The sequence below is a fragment of the Chroicocephalus ridibundus genome, chromosome 2 (assembly GCF_963924245.1).
Source record: "Chroicocephalus ridibundus chromosome 2, bChrRid1.1, whole genome shotgun sequence".
Classification (NCBI taxonomy): Eukaryota; Metazoa; Chordata; class Aves; order Charadriiformes; family Laridae; genus Chroicocephalus; species Chroicocephalus ridibundus.
This window is the reverse complement of record NC_086285.1, coordinates 61,662,822-61,686,375: the sequence shown is the minus strand read 5'-3', so window position 1 is coordinate 61,686,375 and position 23,554 is coordinate 61,662,822. Positions and strand designations below refer to the sequence as shown.

Below are 23,554 nucleotides of genomic sequence, written 5' to 3'. Positions count from 1 at the left end.
ATCTATTCTGCTTCCTGAGAATTTCTGCTGCATAAATACTATGAACCATTTCTCTCAAACTTCTGCAGCTTGTGTGGGTGTCTTTTTAAAGTCTTCTGCACTAAAATAAATAAATAAATAAATAAATAAATATCAAAACACTATACAGAAAGGGAAGAGCCAGCTTCAAGAGCAAATGATTGTCCATAATTTTCATTAACATCACAATGCTAATAATAACAACTTACTTTATTGTTAGTAGCATTTATCTGTCTGGGAAAGACTTCCCAGGATCATTTGCTCTCCTTTTTGTGTCCTATTTTTGAACCTAATGAAAGTGTTAGATTACAAGGACTATGACAGCTGGTTATTAAGCAGTGAGAGTGGATGATAGATTTATCCACAGTCTGAAATCAGCAGAACAGTAATAAAGGTACAGTTTTAATGGCATCTTCTCCAGCATGGCAATGTCTGTTCCAGCCTGCTCATTAATGGAATGCATCAGTAAAAACCCTGGGTTAAACACATCTCTTCTTGCTATAACCACAGAGAGATTTTTTGCGTGGGTCACTGACCTGCACAAAAAGGACCTCTAACATTTTGGATCTTGTCAATATTGACTATAAAGGCCTATGCAGTTTTTCAATGTATTCTGGACCATCCACAGGTACCACCTGGCAAACTTGCAACAGTTTTTCTTAGGTGTTGTAAGGTGTCCTTAGACACCTACTCAAGTTTTATTTTCACACAGAAAACACTTGCCGTTTAAAATGCAATTCCAAGCTTATCCATCAGACCTGATAGCTTCAGCCATGGCAACAGTCTGAATGAATTCACATAACCACATCTGATCTGATTCAGGAATCTAAGCTTCTAGAGAACACCAGGAAAGGCTGGAACAAGGAAGATGCACCCTTGGGGGAAGAAGATCAGGTCAGGGAATACTTAAGCAAACTGGACATACATAAATCTGTGGTCCCTGATGAAAATCATCCACAAGCACTGAGGGAGCTGGCAAATGCCATTGCAAGGCCACTATCAATAATCTTTGATCAAATATGGTGACTGGGAGAGGTGCCTGAAGACTGGAAGAAAGAAAATGTCACTCCTATCTTCATGAAGGGTAAGAGGAGGACCCAGGGAACTACAGGCCAGTCAGTTTCACGTTGAGTCCCGGAAAAGTGATGGAGCAGCCCATCCTGGAAATTAGGGTGGTTGGACCAGATGACCGCCAGAGTTCCCTTCCTACCTCAACTATTCTGTGACTCTGTTATCTGATAAGAGAGCCACTATAATGGCAGCTGCAAGACATGACAGAAATGGCGATCTTGGCCAAACCACATCCTCCTTCTATTTAAATCATAGAATCACAGAATGATAGGGGTTGGAAGGGACCTCTGGAGATCATCTAGTCCAACCCCCCTGCCAGAGCAGGGTCACCCAGAGCAGGTTGCACAGGAACGCGTCCAGGCAGGTTTTGAATGTTTCCAGAGACGGAGACTCCACCACCTCTCTGGGCAGCCTGTTCCAGTGCTCTGCCACACTCAAAGTAAAGACCTTCCTCCTCATGTTTAGGTGGAGCTTCCTTTGTTGAAGTTTGTGCCCATTACCTCTTCTCCTGTCCCCGGGCACCACTGAAAAGAGCCAGGCCCCATCCTCCTGACACCCACCCTTTAAGTATTTATAAGTGTTGATAAGATCCCCCCTCAGTCTTCTTTTTCTAGACTGAAGAGACCCAAGTCCCTCAGCCTTTCTTCATAAGAGAGATGTTCTAGTCCCCTAATCATCTTGGTAGCCCTTTGCTGCACTCTTTCCAGCAGTTCCCTGTCCCTCTTGAACCGGGGAGCCCAGAACTGGACACAGTATTCCAGGTGCGGCCTCACCAAGGCAGAGTAGAGGGGGAGGATGACCTCCCTCGACCTGCTGGACACACTCTTCTTGATGCACCCCAGGATGCCATTGGCCTTCTTTGCCAACGACATTAAATAAATAAGGAGACATTAATAAATGACATTAAATAAATAAGGAGCAACAAGTAACACTGAGACAAGTGCTTTGTGTTGCTCACAAGAACACATTCACCAGCCAGAGATACCAAATAACACTCAAAGGATTTCTAATTTTACAGTTTCTTCTGGAAGAAGACACATTGGATATTTATGTCACCACGGAATAAGTTAAACTTTGCAGAACTACCCTGGTACTTACTGTAGCCTAAAGTTCCTTCATATGTTTGTGGCAGTTCATGTGGTCTTGAGGCTAAGGATCATTAACAAAGGCTATTTCCTATTGTTCTCATATGTATACTAAGAATATTGCAAAGAATATGATGGAATTAAATATTTTTTAACAGTTTATGCATTTTCAGATTAACCAAACAGTCTCACATCTTGGTAGAAAATGGTTAAATACTATAATTTTTATGTTAGTTTAATTAAGTATGCTTATATCTCTGCAGCAGAATTATATTTAGATAACCCAAAATCTGGGTTAAAAACAAATATTTTTGTCAATAGTGGATCTTACAAAGCTCTGTTGCCCATTACCTGTGTCTTGCAGTTTTACAGTCTTACTGTTTTAACTGAAATATACTGAGGTTGTAAAATGAGCTGACCGCCTATCCACACGAGCGAGAAGTTTGGACTGATCGTTAAATTCTCTCATGCTTAAGATGGTACAAACTCCAAAGGATGCTGGAATTTCATAAGTATTATCCTGGATGCCAATTTGTTGATGTCTGACAAGGACTAAATGTTCACTGTAACTTCTCTTTAAGTAAGCATATGAAACAAGATCTTTGCCATTTTGCTGAAATGGATAAGTAAATTCCAAAGCAGTTACGGAGAAAGAGTGGGGTTTCAGCTTCCGTTTCCTAGAAAGTTAGACTAAAATACAAAGAGACAACTAACCAGATGAAAATTATACCGACAGACTCTTACAGAGACCAGTGCTGACTGACTAGTTCTGTGGCCTGTAAACTCAATTACCATACAGGGTGTGAATAAAAAACTCGCAGATAACTTCTGCGGTGCATGGCAAATAGCACAGAAAACAGGGAAGGAATAACTGTGAACACTGAAGAGCTACAGGATGCAGCACTTGACAGCATTGAAACCTGTAGATGTCAGAGGTATTAAGGGAGGCTACAAATATGGTGATTCCTACATGTGTTAGCTTGACTATTGCAAGACCTGAAGGGAGGTTATGAAAATCCTATATCAAATTGTAGTGGCTTGCCTTTTTTCATTAGAGATGGAAAAAAAAAAAAAAGAAAAAAAAGAAAAAAAAAAAAGAAAAGATGGATTACTGAGGAAGAACTGTAGAGTCTTTACAAAGAGGGTTAGCAGCCGCAGACTGACCAAGCAAAGAAAGACTCAATTACAGCTTTCTCAAAGGGTAGCCGCTGCTGACCTTCCAGGCCAAGAAGGGAAGCAGCATCACGGCTGTAAAGAATTGTCACTGGAAGAGAGTCTGGAAAATGTAAGAAACAACCCCACAATGGAAAGTATCGAAGCACTGAAAATAAATGAAAGACAGCCTCTAGCTCGCTATAAAAAAATCTAAGAAAAATCGCTTTTATTTTGGGCAAAATCTCATCTTGTCAAGCAAAGTGGTATTGCCCTTCAGGTTGGCCTAAGGAATGATCAAGGACTCACAGGTTTGGAGCTGTGAGCGTGTATACCAAATACAGACATTGGAAGGTTTGGGAAAGGGCTCCGTCTGGATCTATATTCAGCAAGTCCTACCATAGTTGTCTGATTTTTTTTTCATTTGCTCCTGTATGGCTGATCTGGTTATAAAAATAATCTGAAAACCGGACTAAAAAGAAAACTAGATGTACACGGCTGCAGAGTGCATTGAATGGAACAAGTGACAGCACTGAAGCAAGGCCGGCCACGTTTGTGGTGACATTCATGCTTGAGTGGTTGCTGCCTCTGACGGGGATGGGTGGCGACAGAAAAAAATTGAAAGAGTGAGACAGGGAGGACTAATCAATTAGCAACAACTTTGACTAGAATAAAACGACATTCATGCTGCAGACCTTCTTATTGGTGACAAAAGATATTGTACTGATGTAGCCTCAACATGTGGCATATTCCAAAACACAAGCCCTAATAGAGAGAAAAATCTTTCCACGTTTTCACCTTTCTCACCGATCCACAATGCTGTTTCGCCTTATTACAGCTGGTTTCTACCCAGAAAATTAAATCTCAGCCCTTTGACCAACTTATGCTGTTTTAGGAACTTGCACTCCCTTATTCTCCTGCTGGAAATCTTCACTCAGCATTAACACCGTCTAAACAGAAATCCCATGTTGAAACAAAAGATTCTTTTCAGAAATTGTAATTGTCTGTCAATGATTTTGCATTCCCTGCACAAATCTCACCAAGAAAATAAAATAACAGATGAGGATCTATAGCTCTTTCATTCACATCATTTTTCATTAAATTTGTATTTTAAAATGCCAGTCCTAGCCTGGGATTTGGAACGCCAAACTGGGCTGCTTTTGCCAACTGTCGTATCCTTATTAATGAGGATTTCTGCACCATTAATGAAGACTTAGTTAATTTTGAAAAGGACACTCGATTTAGTAAAACCTTCAGATTTCTTTTTCCCACAGCAATGAAGATTTGCTAGAAATAAGAGAAGGAACAAACATTCATTTGACTTCAAGGCAAGTCAAAATGTGCATACCAAGCCAGTTAGGAATTGCTCAGTGTTACCTTGGCGCTATCAACAACTAGCACCATTATGCACATGACAAAGAAGTGAAATATGCAAAGGCAGAGAAATTAAGAAAAAAAAATAAATGTTTCCCATTGTTAATAGCCAAAAAGACCCTATATAACTACTTGTTGTTTGGAACATTTTCAACTCTAATTGCAAGTACAAGCTCCTGTACTGCAATTCTGACTCCAGGTTGGACCTGAGGAAACACTTTAACAGTCTTGCAGTTATTCATGACTTGGCTAGACAAAGCCACAGTTGACCAGACCTAGTGCTGCTGGCAGTCTTGCTTTGAGGGGGTGGTTGGACTGGATGATTTCCAGAGGTCCCTCCTGACCGTTGTGTACCAAGGGGGACAATAGCACAAGGATCAGGAGCGGAGGGTGCCTGTTGCTTCCTGGGGAGGCCTGAAACCATCCTGCCACCTTACTATATGCAAATGTGGCTTCTAAAATAGCAGGGGAGCTCAAGGCTCAGCACCCTTTAGCAGCAGTGTGGTTTCTCTTTCCTGAGTGGGAAGTGGAAAGAAGCAAGCAGACAACAGACACTACTGCAGCAACAGTTGCCATCATCTGCATGCTCTATTCTGTTCCAATGATCAATTCAGCTTTCTCCAATTTGGAGGCTTCTCACCACAACTTCCTCTCCCATCCCCATCCCTGACCTGGACAGATTCTCCCACCTGCACCCCAGCTCTGCTTTTAGGGGAGTTCCCAGTGCATGTTCCTAATACATTTCTTAAGCCTGTCTCCAAATGAAGATGCCTTTCCACTCCTATTTTGAAAATTATTGTCTGTCTTGTTTTATTGCTTCTTCCAGACACTTATGGCTTTCTCAAAATCCCTTTGAAAATTTCACCTTGATTTTTAATCAGTTCATGCAGCTCTCCAAACAATACTATCCAGTCCAATACCACATTCTATTCCTATAGTACAAAATGATTTATTTTGACATCTGTATGGGAAATGGCTGTGATACATTTTCCAATTCCTTCAGCAAGTTGTAGATCATTTATGAACCCACTCTCCCTTCATCAGAAAAGGAGACTGAAATGCAGAAAAATGTCTTAGCATTCCCAGCCAGCATCCTCTTCTTTCTTTCCCATTGCCTGCTGTGCAGTTGGATGACACCTCGCAACTGTCTACCCGTAAACGGGATGTATTTGCTGTGCTTCTCCATGCTAAACTGTATTCCTGTAGATTTTCATATGAGGTAAATAGAAAACAAAATGGAAATCTTATTTATAGTCAGTGCAGACTATTCTATCAAAAGAAAGCCTTGTTGCCATTTTTTCTGAGATATGGAAGAGAAGCAACCAGAGAAGCTGTAGCACTGCCTCAAAGATGCAGGCTCTCATGTTTCTCTGTTTTTTTGAATCTCATTGCTCCTTGTCCTCTAATGCTACTGTATAGGCACATCTAGTGGAATTCATTTTGAGAATGAAGTTACAGTCTGGACCTGAGGAAGGGTCATGCAGAAAAATTTACTGCTTTGCATGTCTTTCAATCCCATGAGAACAGGACTGTAACGGATGCAACTCAGTCTCTTTTAGTCGGCTTTGCTGGGTTACTCCCGAACTGCTGCTTACAGCCAGCCTGCAGGCACTGCTCCCCTCACCCACCAGGGAGCCTGGGCCCTGCGCCCGGCTTGGCAGAGAGCTCTGTCTTGTGGAGCTTGCTCAGAATGGGATTCAGAGTTCCCAAGCTCATGCTGGGGAAAGCGGTAACCGTGGATGGCACTCCAGATCCTTGTCCCTTCTCACACTCCCTGGCACTGAACCATGTTATTCCGGTGTGGGACTGTAAACTGGAATTTTGCCTCAAACCCTGCTTGTGCGCTGTTTGTGCAGAGGAACTGTGATGACCACGGGAACGTGTCTGATGGAGGTGTGCGGAGCGGAGGATCAGTTTTCTGGGCCATACCGACCTCCTGGCTGCCGTTGCTGGGGCTTCTGCTACAGAAGGTGCCAACACGAGCTGAAAGGGTGAGGGACACTGCAAGGTTGGCGTCGAAGACTCTTGCGTGACCCTCAGCCCGCACCGTGCACATGCCAACCTTGCCGCATCCTGGAACTGCCCCACTGCGCCTCACATGCAAAGCACCACCTCCTGGAACCGCCCTCCTATGCCCGTATGCAAATGAGGGGAGCCGAAAGTATAAAAGGTAGCCAAACAGAGCAAAAGCGAAGCTCTTTCCTGCTACCCAGGATGCCCTGGGTGAAAGGGACCAACGAGACGCCGTTGGATCCACGTGTGGTGACAATCTGCTTGCATTTTCTCTTCCTCTCCTCCTACTTCAGCCACTTAAATTATTGTTAAATAAATCGTTTTGGTGAGTTTTCAACATCCGTCCTCGTCAGTGCCTTACTTCCAACTAAGTCATTAAAACCTAACTTTAAACTAATGTTTACAGCCTGTTCGCGACATCAGGACAGACTGCCTGCCCATGGTCCACTGCTTTTCACATTTTCATAGGGACTTTAAAAAGAAAGAAAAAAAGAAGCATGTAACAAAAAAAAGCTTGGCACCTTTGTTTTCTGGCTGATAAAATATGAATATTTTTGTTTGTTATACTAACACTCCAACAATGGTGACAAATAGAAAAAGGACCTCACAAAATAAAGAAGCATTTTGATCATCTACTCTACAAGATTTTTTACAAAACAAAACATGAAATCTAACCCACCGATTTTTTGTGTACCACAGAGCTTCTTTTGTTATTGCTATACTTAAATGGAAAGTGACTCCATATTTAAAAAACATTTTTATAAAATATTGATAAGACTGCTTCAAAGTCAACTCATCTATATAATTTTGAGATTCAGCTTCTACTTAGTCAGCTGGGACTCCAAAGTACATCCTAAATATTACGACCTGCTACCTAATTATACCTTGATAAGTTCACTCTTGCATAATTTTAAAAGCTATTTCTTAGTGGGTTTATGGTGTCTCTCATCCCTATGTTACACAGCACAGCCACTTTCATTTGCTATAAGGAAAACAAAAAAAAGAGAGAAAAGAGCCTCGTGCAATGCATGGAAGAACAACTACTACCATTCATTTATACTTCTTGTAAGCTGGAAAACCAAGACAGGATTTCATTAGTGAATTATTTTAAATTAAACTATGCTATGTCCTTTCTTCCAACTAAGTACAAGAAAAAGCACTGTTAAAGATGGCGAGTTTTTAAAAGCCACAAGGTGGCAATGTTTCAGAATATTACTGAGAATTCCTGAAAAATTATATTTATCAGTAAATCATTATTACAATCATAATTATAAAAGACTATCCATAAAGCCGTCATCTCAGGAGAGTGGAGTAGAGGAGCAGAATCACCGCCCTTGACCTGCTGTCCACACTTCTTTTGATGCAGCCCAGGATGCAGTTGGCTTTCTGGGCTGTTGAGCACACGTTGCCAGGTCATGTTGAGCTTCTCATCCACCAACACCCCAAAGTCCTTCTCAGGGCTGCTCTCAATACATTCTCCACCTAGCCTGTATTTGTGCGTGGGATTGCCCCAACCCACATGCAGGACCCTGCACTTGGCCTTGTTGAACGTCATGAGGTTTACATGGGCCCACCTCTCAAGTCTATTCAGGTCCCTCTCGATGGCGTCCCTTCCCTCCAGCACGTTGACTGCACCACGCAGCTTGGTGTTGTTGGCAAATCTGCTGAGGGTACACTCAATCCCACTGTCCATGTCACCAACAAAGATGTTAGACAGCATCAGTCCCAGTACTGACCCCTGACGAATGCCACTCATCACTAGTTGTCACTTGGACATTGAGCTGTTGACCACAACTCTTTGAGTGCAACCATCCAGCCAATTCCTTATCCACCACATGGACCATCCATCAAATCCATGTCTCTCCAATTTTGAGACAAGGATGTTGTGCGGGACAGCGTCAAATTCTTTGTACAAATCCAGGTAGATGGTGTCAGTTGCTCTGCCCTTATCCACCAGTGTTGTAACCCCATTCTAGAAGGCTACCAAATTTGTCAGGCACGATTTGCCCTTAATGAAGCCATGTCACTGCTCACCTTCTTATTTTCCATGTGCCTTAGCAGAGTTTCCAGGAGGATCTGCTCCAGGATCTTTCCGGGCACAGAGGTGAGACTGATTGGCCTGTAGTTCCCCAGGTCTTCCTTTTTTCCCTTTTTGAAAATGGGGGTATGTTTCCCCTTTTCCAGTCAGTAGGAACTTCACTGGACTGCCATGACTTCTCAAATATGATGGATAGTGGCTTAGCAGCTTCATCTGCCAGTTCCCTCAGGACCCCTAGGTGAATCTTATCAGGTCCCACAGACTTGTGCACCTTCAGGTTCCTCAGATGGTCTCGTACTTGATCTTCTCCTATAATGGGTGGTTCTTCATTCTCCCAGTCCCTGCCTTTGCCTTCTGCAACTCACGTGGTGTGGCTAGAGCAATTTTCAGTGAAGACTGAGGCAAAAAAGTCTTTGAGTAGCCCAGCCTTGCCCATATCCTGGGTGACCAGGTCTCCCATTTCCTTCCAGAGAGGGCTCACATTTTTCCTAGTCTTCCTGAGACCCCAGCTGGAGTATTTCATCTAACTCTGGGGCCCCCAGCATAAGGAAGACATGGACCTATTGGAGTGAGTCCAGAGGATGGCCATAAAGATAATCAGAGGGCTGGAGCACCTCTCCTATGAAGACACACTGAGACAGTTGGGGTTGTTCAGCCTGGAGAGGAGAAGGCTCACGGGAGACCGTGCAGTACCTAGAGGTTCATGGGAGAAGTACCTATAGGTACAGGAAAGATGGGGAGGGACTCTTTATCAGGGAGTGGAGCAATGGGACAAAGGGTAATGGTTTTAAAACTGAAAGTGGGGACATTTAGATTAGATATTAGGAAGAAAAGATACCTTTAGTGTGAGGATGGTGAGACACTGGACCAGGTTGTCCAGAGAAGTTGTGAATGCCCCATCCCTGGAAGTGTTCAAGGCCAGGTTGGATGGAGCTCTGAGTAAACTGGTCTAGTGGAGGGTGTCCCTAGTCATGACAGGGGGTTGGAACTAGATGATCTTTAAGGTCCCTTCCAACTCTAACCACCCTATGAGTCTGTGATTCTATGATCAAGATACTATGTATGAACTGCAAGATGGATTCAGGGTGAATAGACCTGTACCAGACCAATCTGACATCTTTCTAGGGTTAACATTAGGCAGAATATATCACCAGCATAGTGTTTAATGAGGCATTGATAGGTTCCACATGGAATATTATTAGTTACAATGGAGAAGGTAAGACTTTGTGAAAGAATTAAGGGATGGTGAAGTCTTGACTAAAACAGAGGGAGCAATGGGCAGTATGGAGAGCAGAAGCATCGGGCTGGAGAGTGGGCATAAAGAGACTATAAAACTACTCGAAGGTACAGAGTTCACAGGGCAGCATACAAGAAATGATGAGAATGAGAAAAACTCAGCAGTATGTTGCACCTTTTAGGTACCATCAACAAAAACACATGAGCTAAAACAAGTTGGAAATCTCTGCACGTAAAAGAGCCCCAGATACCCACTGACCACTGAATAACTATGGAGTATTTTTGTGACGCTACCCTAAAAAGGCAAGTGTGATTCCAGAATGGACCGGAAGGTTGCTAGGAGGATAACCTGAGACAGCTCCACAAATCTCGTTTGAACAGGACCAAGAGCAGAAAAAGCAGAAAAAGAGGATAAACAGGGAAACCAGAAGTATAAAAAGCATAGCCTGTTTTCCTGGTTGCCCTCATATCTATTAAATCAGAATGCTATAGAAATATATCAGTAAGGATTAATCTTCAAAGGCAAGCTAACGGCACTGACACCAGATATAAACTGGCAATGAATAAATGACTGCAGCATCAGCCTACCATTCATCTTTTTACTTTCACCCAATATCCTTAGTATTCACTCTGCCTGAAATCTAACTGACAAAATTCAATGCATTCACAAAACTGTTACAGAAAACCTGACAGGAAAAGGATTATATTAATTTCAGTTAATGGAAGTCTTCCTACTGGAAACAAACCTGAGTGAGATGAAGCTAAATCCGTGCAACCAAACAGTGCCTTTATATTTAAGGCATCTTTATTTGCCTCACTATAGTGCAGACAAGTAGCCATACAGACATAATCAGACCATTCTCTAGAGCAAATAACTTCAAACTCTCCTTATGCTTGACTGGGAAGAAGGAATAGCACTTCTGCAGTACGTTGCTACGGGCAGGTATTTCTCTTCTCCAGCAGTGATTATCTCTTCAAAGCAACCGCTTCAAACTAGGTATGGAACACCGCATTGTGTCTCTCTTCTGCTTGGTGAAGGCAGAAACAGATGGAGGAAAACAAGACAAGGCAGGGAAAAAACCAAAGCAGTGGCAACAAGGCAGGGACAAAACCAAAGCGGTGGCAAACCTCTTTGCCTTTCTGCAGTGAACACAGGGAAGGAAAAGAGAGGTCTGAAAGCTTCCCTGGGTGCAGCCACCAGTGACAGAATGATCAGCAATTACGGAATCATATCCTTAAAACACACATTTCAAATATACTCCAACTCAGTGTTCTTCTTTTGAGAAAGTGGAGTTAGGAGGTAAAGCATATATTCTTACCACAAATTTCTTATTTTAGTCTTGGTCATCGTTCTGTTTAAAAGATATATGGGTCAGCAAGGACATTCTACCAACCATGTAAACATTTAGAGAAGGTCAGTGGGTATGGGAAAATAGTAATATGATATACTTGAAAATATATGCTAGGAAACCCCCAAAAAAGTCAAATGGGAGTTTTCAGTTTTTCTTATTTATTAAATGTTAGTTTAATAACTGTCCTTGTTTCTATCTGTAAAGCTCCAGTAGGATTTTAATAAGTGGGTTCTTGATGGAATATCAATGAAGATGAAACTTTTTTTGTCGCAGAGCAGACACTGAACATACTGTTCTAAATCTTCCTATGTGGAAAGAAAAAATTTTGCACTTTCTCTTACAGACTCGGGAAGGTCAGGTTTCATCTTTCAGTGAAATTTTCCCCTCATAGTAGCTCTGGCAGTATGCCTATGAGTGGAGTATATATGTTAAAAACAAGAAGGCACACTTCAAGCACAACTTCCAAAAATTTAATTTCTTTATAAAAAGGCTTTTCTGACTCAGATGAAGAGGGGAATTAAAAATGATCAGAAAAATTACCAATCATCTGCCAAAGTTGTGATCAGAGGGAACACAGACGTATTCACACAATTCCTAGGCAGGCCTGCGGCCGAGACACGTGTGAGCTCAGGTTTGCTAGGAGCTGAAGCACCACACAGAGTGATGGTGCTTCACCATGAACAGGTGTTCCACCGTGAACAGGACTGGGACAACAGTTCTGTCATTGTATCTCTTCTACAGATGATAGGAAGATGGCATCACAAGCCACATGAGTTTCACTGATGCTAACCCCTTCCAGGGTAAATGGAAGAGCAGACAGAGCTTCACTGGCTTACCCACGCTGTACTAAGTTTCCTCTACAGTTACAGGTTCACCTCTGTCTGGTCCACAGCCGTGTATGGTTTGTTCCACTAATTTAACACTGAATACTTGGGCTAGGAAGTGAAAGTCACGGAGTTCAACCTTCAAGGTAGACACATTCCCCTCTTCTGCTCTCACTAATCCTCCAGTTCCCAGCTAGTGGGATTCTTCTCAAAGAACATGCTACATGTTACAGCTCAAGATGGTACTGGAGTTGTGGCACACTCTGCTTTTCCTTTGCCCATAAGATAAGACGTCCTCCCTCACCACGCTCCTTCTCCAAAACACAGATATCTCCACCAGCTCCACAAAGGTAGGTGGCAAACCTGCTGCGGTCTGCTCTGGCACCTTACTGAGAAATGGGGCCAGCATAGGGGTGTGGGGAGAGAAAGGCTGCAGAGATTTCCAGTCCTCTTTCCTCACTGCTGGAGCAGACATGTTCTGCAGCTGAGGGTCCAGAAAGGGGGAAGAATCAGAGGAACGTAAGGACACGCTGCTGCACAACAGCTGTACTGGTGCTTCACAACATTGCTGTTGTCTGACACAGCACACATTTAGAGCGGCAGTACCCCCTGTGGCTACATGTTCCACCACTGGCAAAAATCTGCAATAAGAACAAGCAAGAACTGTTCAGCAAAGATAAACTTTTGATCACTAGTGATAAAAACCGAGCTCCGTAGCGGGTGTAAGCAGACTAAGGATTTAAAAAAACCCAGGAACCACAAGTCAAAAGCAATAATTTTAGAAGCTAAGTAAGACCTATTAAGTGGTAAGCAGTTAGCATTTCCTTTTTCAAAAACCACAGATGCCTTTTCTATAGCAATATGAAAGCAAATCACAGCGTAAACCGGTAAAATGGCATAGATGCCAAGATCTCCGGAGACTAGAAATGAAAACTCTAGAATTTTCCTAATCTAGATTAGAAAAATCTAAAAGCCTTTGTTCTTTGCTACTTGTTCGCGCTTTGTCTTTGCACAGCAGGGAAGTGAGCCTAACCCATCAGCAGGAAGTCTCATTGCCTTCCCAAGAGGAAAAGCAAGGACCAACCACGAACATGCTGAGAAAGCAGAGAGTGTACTCCCTCACTTAAAATAACATATGTGAGTCAGATTTAGTTCATTATTACCATGTCAAACTGGGAAATTCCTAATCAAATGTGCCTGAAGGGAAGCTAAACTCCAAAGGAAATCGGTTTATATTGAAGAAGTAATGCAGAACAGAAACCTTGGAAAGAATTTAAATTACGTGACAGATGGATGTTCACTCTAGTATGGCAAACCTGAAAAAAAAATTTACTGTAGAATGTATATTTTTTGCCAGTTAATGGGATGCGGTCTAGCTCTTTTCCTTCACAGAAGGTCGACCAAAATGAACAGGCAAATGTCTATGAGAGTATGTGCGTGCAAACAGCATATACTGTCACACACGGGAATGAAACCAAAGTGCCCGGCTCAGTATCCTGTTCACAGAGATAATCTGTCTTAAGCATTAACATAGCAACGCAGGAACCATTTGGCAAACTGCACATGTGGCTAGGCCAGCCGCTGTAATGTGAACCACCTGCATGGCAGAGCTGCTGATCTACGGTGGAACTGCCTTGCGTTTGAAGAGTAGCACAGGAAAAGGTGTGTCAAAGTTGTGTTAAAGCACCAGCTAGCTTTTTTTTACAGTTAAGACGTTTCTAGAAGTGAAGACAATTCTGCGGATAGCAATAAAAATACACGTAAGAGAACTTTGCTAATGACATTTTAAAGCTCCCCATGAATTCCTGCTGCCGAGAAAAGAACATCAGGAATCAATCCTGAGATTGCATTACTTTATACTGTTGCATCCTACTGAAATACATAAAAATATTGCACGAGTGTCCAGACAGCACTGCTGTCATGGATATTGCTCTAAATTTAGACATCAGCCATAAGAAAGTACTTTTGAAGTATTTGTCTTACTATTTAACTTAAGGATCTGATGCACTGTAGCCAGTGTTCTTACCTATGATAATTTGCTTTAGCAACGGTTATCCACTATGTTATCTGCTGAAAACTGCTTGGCCATGTATTTTTAATCATGTAATGACAGGTTTGCGTGCTCTTATTTGTCCCTCCTCCTCCATTATCTCTAATGGAAAATACAGGGAGCAAGTAGCAAAAATAAACCGAAAAATTCACAGAGTCAAAAAACACCAGCAAATTTGACAGTTGTTGGAAGCAGAACACATTTGAAATTTCCCAATATTTATTTCAAAACTCCTACCAGACAAAGTATCAACAGGTTTTAGAATGACACAACTATTTTTTAACTTATCTGTTAATGTTTGTCTAATCTCCTCAATGCAAGCCAGCATCCATTACAACATGAAGAGCTTAACATAGGTGGCATGGCCATACGTCATACGTACATCTATGAGAAAAAACAAACGGCAACAAACAGCAGTCCAAGAGAAGCCGCTGTTAGATTGAGTATGAGCGACTACATAGACTTATACTAAAAAGCAAAGGTCATATCCCCTGTTTTATTCTTTAGAAATCTGTGCAGTTGCCATGTCCACATCTTGTGTCAAAAAATTAAATGGCTGATAACCGATTTAATTAACACGCTTACTAACATCAGGAAGCTTTCAGGAGGTGAAATAAAGTTAAATCAAATTGTCATAGTACTGGTCTTGCCTGTTGTTATAAGCGTGGCTTTTTAAAGGCTTTTATAGATTTTTATATAATACCATATGTTACATTTTGTAAATTAAAGGCATGTGGGTAGAGTAACACAATTACAATGCAATTAAAATGTATGTACTTTTTATGATTTACAACTGTACGGTTTTTCTTGTGCGTTACTTAGTTTCTACACTTTGACATCTTGAGTCCAGTTGCAAGGCACCTCTCTCTCTTATCGTACAGCTGTGTAGCCCTCAGCTTAGACGCCCCCCTGTAACCACTCCCAGGGAAAAAACCTCATCTCATCTTCAGCAAGGTGTTCAGCATAGAAGGGATGAACTACCCTTGTATGTGTCTAGTGCTGCTAAGGATTACTGCCTATAGGTCAAAAGGTTAGACTACAAATTTCACTCTTACTTGGCCACGGTTAAGTAAGAAGAATCCCAATGGTGTGCAAAACATTGCAGCTTCTGGCACTAACCACACTCAGATGAGATGTTTATTCTGCATAAAAAAAGAGGTGCAGTAGAGCTGTAAAATTAAAACACATTTATTTGTTTGCTGCACCCTGCCTTGCAAGGGGTAACGAGCAGTTCCTGATGGCTTCAGGTTGAAGCTGAAGCCCTCCACCTGAAGGTTTGCATTTTGAGTAGCCCTCAGATTTATTATTTGCTGTATTTAGGATAGAGACGTGCATGACTATTGCAGGACTGGGGATGAACAGATGCTAGTCAGTGGAAAGCTTCTGGGCAATTATTGCTGTGTGGGAGAGAGAAATGTGCTTCTTCGCAACATCTTTTTCTTGAGAAAGGTGGAAGACAGACCAGGGGTGCCACGCAGCGGGATGAAGGTAGCCAACGGTTTATCTCAGCTCTGTGTAAGTATCTAAGCAGCCAAAGGCAGCAAACGGAGCAGAGAGCAGGACAAGTTCCCATCTTTTCTCCTGCTGCTCTTTGGCTCAGAGGCATTGCTGGCCAGCCGGCACGAGTGGGAGTGATGCCCAGCAGTTCAAACGGAGCGCCTGAAATTAAAACGCTCCTTAGTTTCTCTTTTCCCTGATCCTAGAAAAGAACAAATAGATTTTTGAAGGCGGACTTTCCTGTGTAAGGTTGTGGCTCGATGACACAATAAATTCAATTTTAAGCCTCCTTGTAGCACAGAACACAGCGCTAATGTGGTACAGGCTCACCCTGTCAGCTAAAATTAGTTAGTCCACCTACATTTTTCAAAGATTGCACTGTCTAGCTTCTGCAGAGGATCAGATATCATCTCTCGCCCTGCAATTTGTGTAAAATCACGATCACCTCCCTGTTGCACACTAGATAATTTGAAAAGAACATGTTTTTGTGCCCACACATGATCCAGATGAAATTTTTGCTGCAGGGCTATTTGCTGATGCACAGAGCCAGTATGAATGATTATGGAAACAGGGCCTGTGTTTTAATGATAAATTTCATATTTTCTTCTGCACTGCAATGAAAAAAGATGCACCCAGCAACCTGGTATCCATTTCCAAAATGAAAGCCCAACATGGTTTGCTTTATTCAAACATAATGTTGTATTTTGTTTTTTTTTTCCTTTTTTCATAAATGCTTGAAACTAAACATAATGGACAAAACCACCGGAGAGTTGCTACGGGTGTCACCATTTTACACAAAGGTACAGGAAGCACTACACGTATCCAAAATGTGTAGTATTTACATTAAATTGTTTTGAAGGGGAATCTGAACCCAGCAGGGAATTTGAACCAAAAATCTGAACTGCCCTAAGTAGCAGTTCAAAGTATTCTGCATGGAGACTCATGGTATCTTTTGCTGACACTGTTTCATCCTCCGTGAATAGTTAGCAATCCAATCTCTGACTCAGTGATGTCTCAGTTACTATAGTCAATGTTAAAGAGATTGCCCTAAAATGCAGCAGATGCTTGGAATGCATAGACGTATACATGCAGACATTTGTGTGCACAATTCCGCATTGCATAAAGAGAATTAAGCTAGCTTCAAATGAGCCGGTGAACGTGTATGGAAGCACTGCCGAGCAACGCAGAGGTGCCAGTCTTTCTTCCAGAACGAGCCTTCCTGCAGTAGCATGGTTTTGTACTAGTAAAGGGAACCACCCTACGTCTCAGACAAACTAATTGGACTGTCTGGAGTGCCACGCTTCTGGCTCTGAAGCTAGCCACAGAGCTGGGGGTGTCTCAGCCTGGTGCTTCCTAACTCCCTGTAGTTCTTAGTGCTTCCTTCAGGTTCTTATGTTAAAGCCTGTAATAAACTTAAATTTCATGCATTGTAGTGGAATACACAGCTATTTCATGAAAGATGGATGCCACCACTAAATACATTTCTCCAGTGGTTTGACAGACTAAACGTGAGTTCACTAATGGCTTTTAAGATAGCCAATCCCCCACTCTTGGAGACTTTTCTATGCTCCAGTTGTTTTCCCGCCATCCTGTTCTAATTGTGAGCAAGTACAAAAGTAACATTTAGGAAGGAAGGAAAGATCTAAACAAGTTGCTTGAAATATGCCAACATAGTTGCATGTATTTACACAATTAAAAACCAGTGAAGATATCTAAGCTGGTTTTGTGGGCTTTGGAAGTTTGCATGAAGATAAAACATTTTTCCAGCCTTCCTTATATGAAAACAACGGGCACTTTTCACATCAGCCTGTGCTGCAGCAAGTGCATTTCTCTGATGGAAATTATATGCTTTGTCTCCAAATCCAATGCATGAATATGCATAAAAATATTCTTATTGTCAGGGGGAGGAAGGAAAAACATGAGTAAGATTCATTGCAAAGTTGGCAAGATTGGGACGGGAAATAGTTTCCACACATCAGGAGACCAAACAGACAATTATTCAGCTTGGAAAGAGAGATGAGCAGGGTTATGAGCGAAGTCTACAGTGTTACGAGTGGCGTGGAAAAGGTTACTGTAGAATGATTACTCATAATTTATCACAAAACAAGAGCTGGAGAGCACCCAATTAAGTCATCAGACAACAAATCTATGACAAATAAAAGGAAGTTCTGTTTCACATGGTGCATAATTAGAATGAAATTCACCCCCACAAAACTGGGGAGGACAAAGCTAGACACATGCTGAAAGAGAGAGTAGAAAAATGGAAAATGGGAGGCTACAGGCCATTAAACACAGTGGTCCAGTTGCACTTCAAATTGAGATGGCCTCAGAATTACAATGCTACCACTTCCCTGGAGCATGGCACCAATTCAGTAACTGCCATGCTGGGAATGAATACGTGGTGAGCCACAACTTCCTTACTGGTTTCCCCTTTAAATTAGATGTAAAGCAGCCTCAATCAGCAGCAGATTACTTCTTTCTCTACTCTGAACGCATCCCCCATTCCCCGTCCCTGCTTGCTCCTTTCTCGCTCGCTTGGGAAGGCGTGAAGCACTGCCTGGAGGCTGCTCTCAGGATCAGTAGGGACATCTACCACTGGGAGTCCTCCAGGGAGCAGGGTGGCAATGTCTTGCTTGCTGTATGGGCAAAGGATAATCTGGAATTAATGAAGTGGACACAGAGAGATCGTGCAGTGGGAGTAAAGGGGAAGTGCTCAGATCCTCTGGTTGAACAGCACGAGAACAAGCACAGTTACAGGGAACAGGACCCACCTCACAACATTTATTCTTAACTGGTTGCTCTGCAGAGGGTGGTCTTGCTGCTGACATTTACAGACAATGAGAGAAGCAGCTTATCCCAAGTGAATGATTATGATTATTCGCTCATGCTCTAAAACTTATTTGTTTCTTGGCCTTTGCATCTGGTGTTACTCTAGAATTGTAGTCTAACATTCAGCAACATAACAAATGGATGATGCCACCATTGAGGCCAGGTATTTGTTGTGACCACAGAGAACAGATAACAGGGTAAACATTAAACTGTATTTTGGAATAAATACAGTCTCTCTGCTCCCATTCTCCCCAGTAACACTTTCAAAGCCTACTTGCAAACTCCTGCAGGAGTTGCAAACTCCTCCTCTCATACACAGGAGATCTTTGCTCTTGTTCATAAAAATGGATTTATCAAAATTATCACATTGGATTATTATTACAAATGCATCCCATATGAGGAGAATCACTATAAGTAGGACACAGAGGAAGAAATCTCACTTACAGTTTCCCATGTGGTATCTGTCTCACACCGTCAAGACTGTGTATGTTCAGAAGGCTGTGTACGTTCAAAAGCCAAGAGCATGTTCTTTCCTTTCCCATTAGAGACTTGCACAGAAATACCAGGGAAAGGTTTTAGCATTTTGGATTACAATTCTCAATGCAAAAGGGATACAGTATTTAGGTCAGAGCATTTGAATGAGAAAAGAAAGATGATGAAAAAAAACAGTCCTTTTTAACATGTAATGTTCGTACTTCAGAGAACAAAAATACAGGAACGATCACAAAAAATTGAACTAGGTCAGCAATGTCTCTTTTCCTCTCAAACATGTTTGAGTGTTGCCAGCTGGAAACTTGGGCTACGTTATGCCACAGCAACTGCAGAATAATTCTGTAGCCTGTAATTATATCTTACTTCTTGCCCTGGTTTTAGAGGTATTCTCGAGTAGTGTGACAGCAGCCACACAAAATATTTTGGTGGTACTTTTGACAGCTAATTAGTCTATTTCACCCCTGTACTGATTTTCACGCTGTGATGCATAAAGTTAATTTCACAAGTGTGGGAGAAAAGTATATTCTCTTCATTGACCTGTACACTGCATTGGAAAAAACATTTGCAGGATTCTCTAGGTATACTATCGACAATAACGGTACTTACGTGCAATGGTTTTGGTTTCTTGTGTTTCTATATGCATGGATAAAATATAAAATAAGACAGATTGCCAATGAGCTCACTACAGAAAACCAAAAATCAGTATTATTTTCATGTTGGATCCCAAAAGCAGGTTTTCAAAGGCACAAATGGCAGGGTTGCCTAAATCCCATGGAAATTCACTTATGGCACATTTATGACTTTGAAAATCTGCACCTTTGGATTACAAAAGACCAGAATCAAATCTAAAGACTTTGATACTAATACCGTTTTTCACACAGCCAGCAAAGTATGCAGTTGTTCAAAGAAGACAACTACTTATTGCAGAGTACGTTCAGGTCATAAAAACACATTCACTCAATTCATAACAGAAAGTGCTTAAGGACCTGTGTTATTTCACACACAGGAATAGACTTGGTAGAGAAACTGCAAATGAAGAGAAGTAAAAGTGTGCAAGGTACACAAGATTTGAGAACCCTGACATCTTGTATAGCAAGGTTTGAATATGACTGAAGTCCTTTATTGGCATAAGTTATCATCATTCCACAGAAGTCAACAGAGTTATATCTATGTATTCCAGCATGGCCCTCTGTTATCCCCTAGACAGAAAGAAAAATCTCGTCCAAACCTTACAGATGAATAGATTTAACATTCAGGTTCAACATTCAAACCTGTGAGTAACAACAGCAAGCTCCACAATATAGTGGTTTTTCTCATTGTTTCCAAATATGCTTGGAAGATTGATTGAAAAACTTCTGTGAAATATACCATCAAACTACTAAGGTGGCTTTTGAGAAACGGAATAGATTTTAATCACAGTTATTTATGTATATCAGTGCAGCCCCTTCTCCCCAAAATGTAGAATTTTGTTTATAGGTGTCATGAATGCAAACAAGTTACAGCGCACACAGCCAGAAGTATTTACAGCAAATCTAACACCCACCCAAAAACACCCATGCAGGAAAAAACCCAGGATCTTAAGAGTGCAATAGCATATCATCTTTGTCTCAGGCCTAAATACATCCCCTCTGGTGCTGGAGCTGACCGTAGCCGTGGGGTCAGGTCAGCCTGCACCTTCTGCGCGCACCGCAGATGAAGAGCGAAGCGTGCACGCACTGGCAAGGAAGAGCTGAAGCAGGTAGGGGGAGGCAGCACCCTTCCTTCTCAACAGAAACATCCCCCCCCGCCTCATGCACTCAGCAGCAATGCCCTGACCTGTGGTTCACATAACTACAGTCATCTCAGAAGAAACAGAGAAAAAGAAAAAGAAATCAGGCTTAGAAACTGACCTGTTTTTCATTTTCATCCTCCAGCCTCAGCCTGTCCTCAATGCAGTTCCTGGCCTGAAGGAACGCCTTCCTCTGAGCCCTTTCTGTCAAAATCCTCACAAAGACCCCATACAAATTTACACTGACAAAAAGGATTGCATTGGCCACAAGCTGTAAGGAAGAAAGAAAAATAAGTGAGTACTTTAAAATACAGATTTTTATTTTACATTTCAGTTCAGCAAAATTAAAAACAAAGCACAAAATCCCGCAACGAAACAGCACTGTCTTTAAAAATTCCGCCTCGCTAGCCATGTCACAGATACCCCTTCCCACAACCCAACTGCAGTGAAACAAATATAGCAGCTACCACAAGTCCAGGCAAGGAATAATGCACAATACAGAACTTCTCATCTGCTGAAGTTAATTTCTCTTACAATGATCTGTAGCTTATCACTTTCATTCAGCATCAGTTCTTTCATCAGCCCATTGGCAGATCTGTCCATTTAATAAGGAAAGCATCTTCAACACTTGTTCGATTGTGAGATGCCTGAAAGACAAATTATTTTCCTCTGCCTTTGTAAAGTAGGGATATTATTGTCCCTTTTTTTATTGTTGAGAAGCAAAATCTGTTTGCTTCTCAAAGTTGAGACAAAATCTGTGACTAAATTAAAACGTGTGCCTGGGTACCCTAAGTTTTCATATTGTGCAGTTTGCGCTTGGAAAATCTACTCATCTTCCCATATCTACACTACTAGTGACTATACCATATTTTTATGAAATCATCCAAAATATTCTTGATGCTATCCTGCAGCAGACCTCTCAGAAGGTGCTGAGTTCGCTTCTATGAACAGTGCTTTGATGGAGGTTACATAAATGACCCAATTGCCCTTCTGCGTTTTTTTAACGATTTTACAATATGTGATAAAGTTAGTTAACTGATCTAAATAATTCAACAGTGGCTTGCACGCAACCTCCCTATCTAAGACAATCCTGTCCAAGTTTCTCACCGCATCTCTGATGTCTGAAACTTGTCTTCAGATGGCAAATTCTGCAATGGAATGCCGTTTTTGTTTAGAAAGGAGGCAGTAAGGCCTGTTTACCTAGTATCTTAGCAGTCTCATTCTCCATATTTACTCTACTTACTACCAGCCTCACATTAAGGATTCCCAGGACTCATAAATTCCAAAATTTCAGAAATCAGCTGGCACATAAATTGGCCAAGATTGGGTATAATAAGAGGAAAGAAAGACATTACAACAAGTAACACAATTTCATTAAATTCCTATGCACCTGAAATAGTTTACATAGACAATATAACTGACATGTTCTCTTAATAGAAGGTATACATTTCAAGCCAGTACACCTCTACTGTTGCATGATCTGCTAGTGTAAGTTGAAGAGGAGAGCACTGCCCTTGTTTACACTGCATAGTGAGTCCATATGTGCCAACAACACAGTCAAATTTTTAAAAAAATAAAACCACTGGCATTGTTGTAGAGAACGCTTACTGAGAAACAGGACTAGGGCTGAAGGCTTGAATTCAGCCAATACGGTAAGTAAAGATCCAAAATGACATCCAGAAACTCCCTGCTGATTTTGGAGAGCCTTTGGGAAATGTTTCACCCTACAAAAGTAAGAAGGAAGTTTCTGATGTTTGTAACTGATGGCAGTATACATCTCCATCTTCTGTGATCTCAGTATAGTGGGGAGAACGGAAAGATTCACTCTGGGTGCGTTCTCCAGACCTTCACAGATTCACAAGTCCTCTTTTACCTTCATACCTGATCATTGCTAGTTAACAGGACATCAACAACACCTTCCTTGAAAACATTCTCACCAGTGTAAAATCAAAAAGATACTCTGTGCCTAGCATTAGTGTTTTCTTTCTCCTCAGATATACAAAAAGAAACAGTCGTCTCACAAGAGCTAACACCAGTGAGGAATGATGTTATGGCTTCCTCCTGAGAACTGCAAAATGCAGGTTGAGGTGTCATCAGTCAGAAGAATTTCAAACTAAGAATGTGATGTACCAGTTACTTACATGTCACTTCTCAGAGATGGTAATACAGATAGTAAAACTTTGAAGATAAAAAGCAGCACGCAAGCGTATCATTTCATGATACAGGCTGAGCATAAACAGCGTGCAATTCCTATCTTGCTTTATTTCGCTTCATCATACAGAACTGCTTGAGGTATATCAATTTTCAGCACAAGCTAAAGCCTACTAAAATGAAATTACTGTAAAAATTCCAGTAGAGACCTATTTTTAGAGACATGAGTGCAGCCATGCTCACCTTCTCCCTGCATTTTATCATGCTGAAGTGTAATGACAACAGTGTATTTTAAAGCTAATTCTCTAGAAGTGCAATGGAATAAAAATAGAAAGGATTTGTACAGGCCGTATTCAAAGGCAGTACAGAGAGCCCACAGAATAAACAGTCAAGACAGTTACAAACAGTGCGACCGCTTGACCCTGTCAAAAACAGCTGTTATTAACACAGGGTTAAAAACTGTCTTTATGTGCTGGTATCTGAGTGGCCCAAGACATAAATAATTACTTCTAAAGAAGATTAAAAAAAAAAAAAAAGAGTCCGCTCAGTGTCTGGTCTTCAAATAGAGGCAGCAAAAGACCATATATCATAACAATCTGCCAGC

General features: G+C 41.6%; 1 protein-coding gene across 2 annotated transcripts in view; it reads right to left on the bottom strand.

Moving 5' to 3' along the window:
- ADCY1 (adenylate cyclase 1) overlaps positions 1 to 23,554 on the bottom strand; it is a 165,130-nt gene that overhangs the window by 98,499 nt on the left and 43,077 nt on the right. For both annotated transcript variants that reach the window (XM_063325658.1, XM_063325659.1), the window contains exon 2: positions 20,921 to 21,070. In XM_063325658.1, coding sequence (XP_063181728.1) covers positions 20,921 to 21,070 — 150 coding nt within the window. The remainder of the gene's footprint in view (positions 1 to 20,920; positions 21,071 to 23,554) is intronic.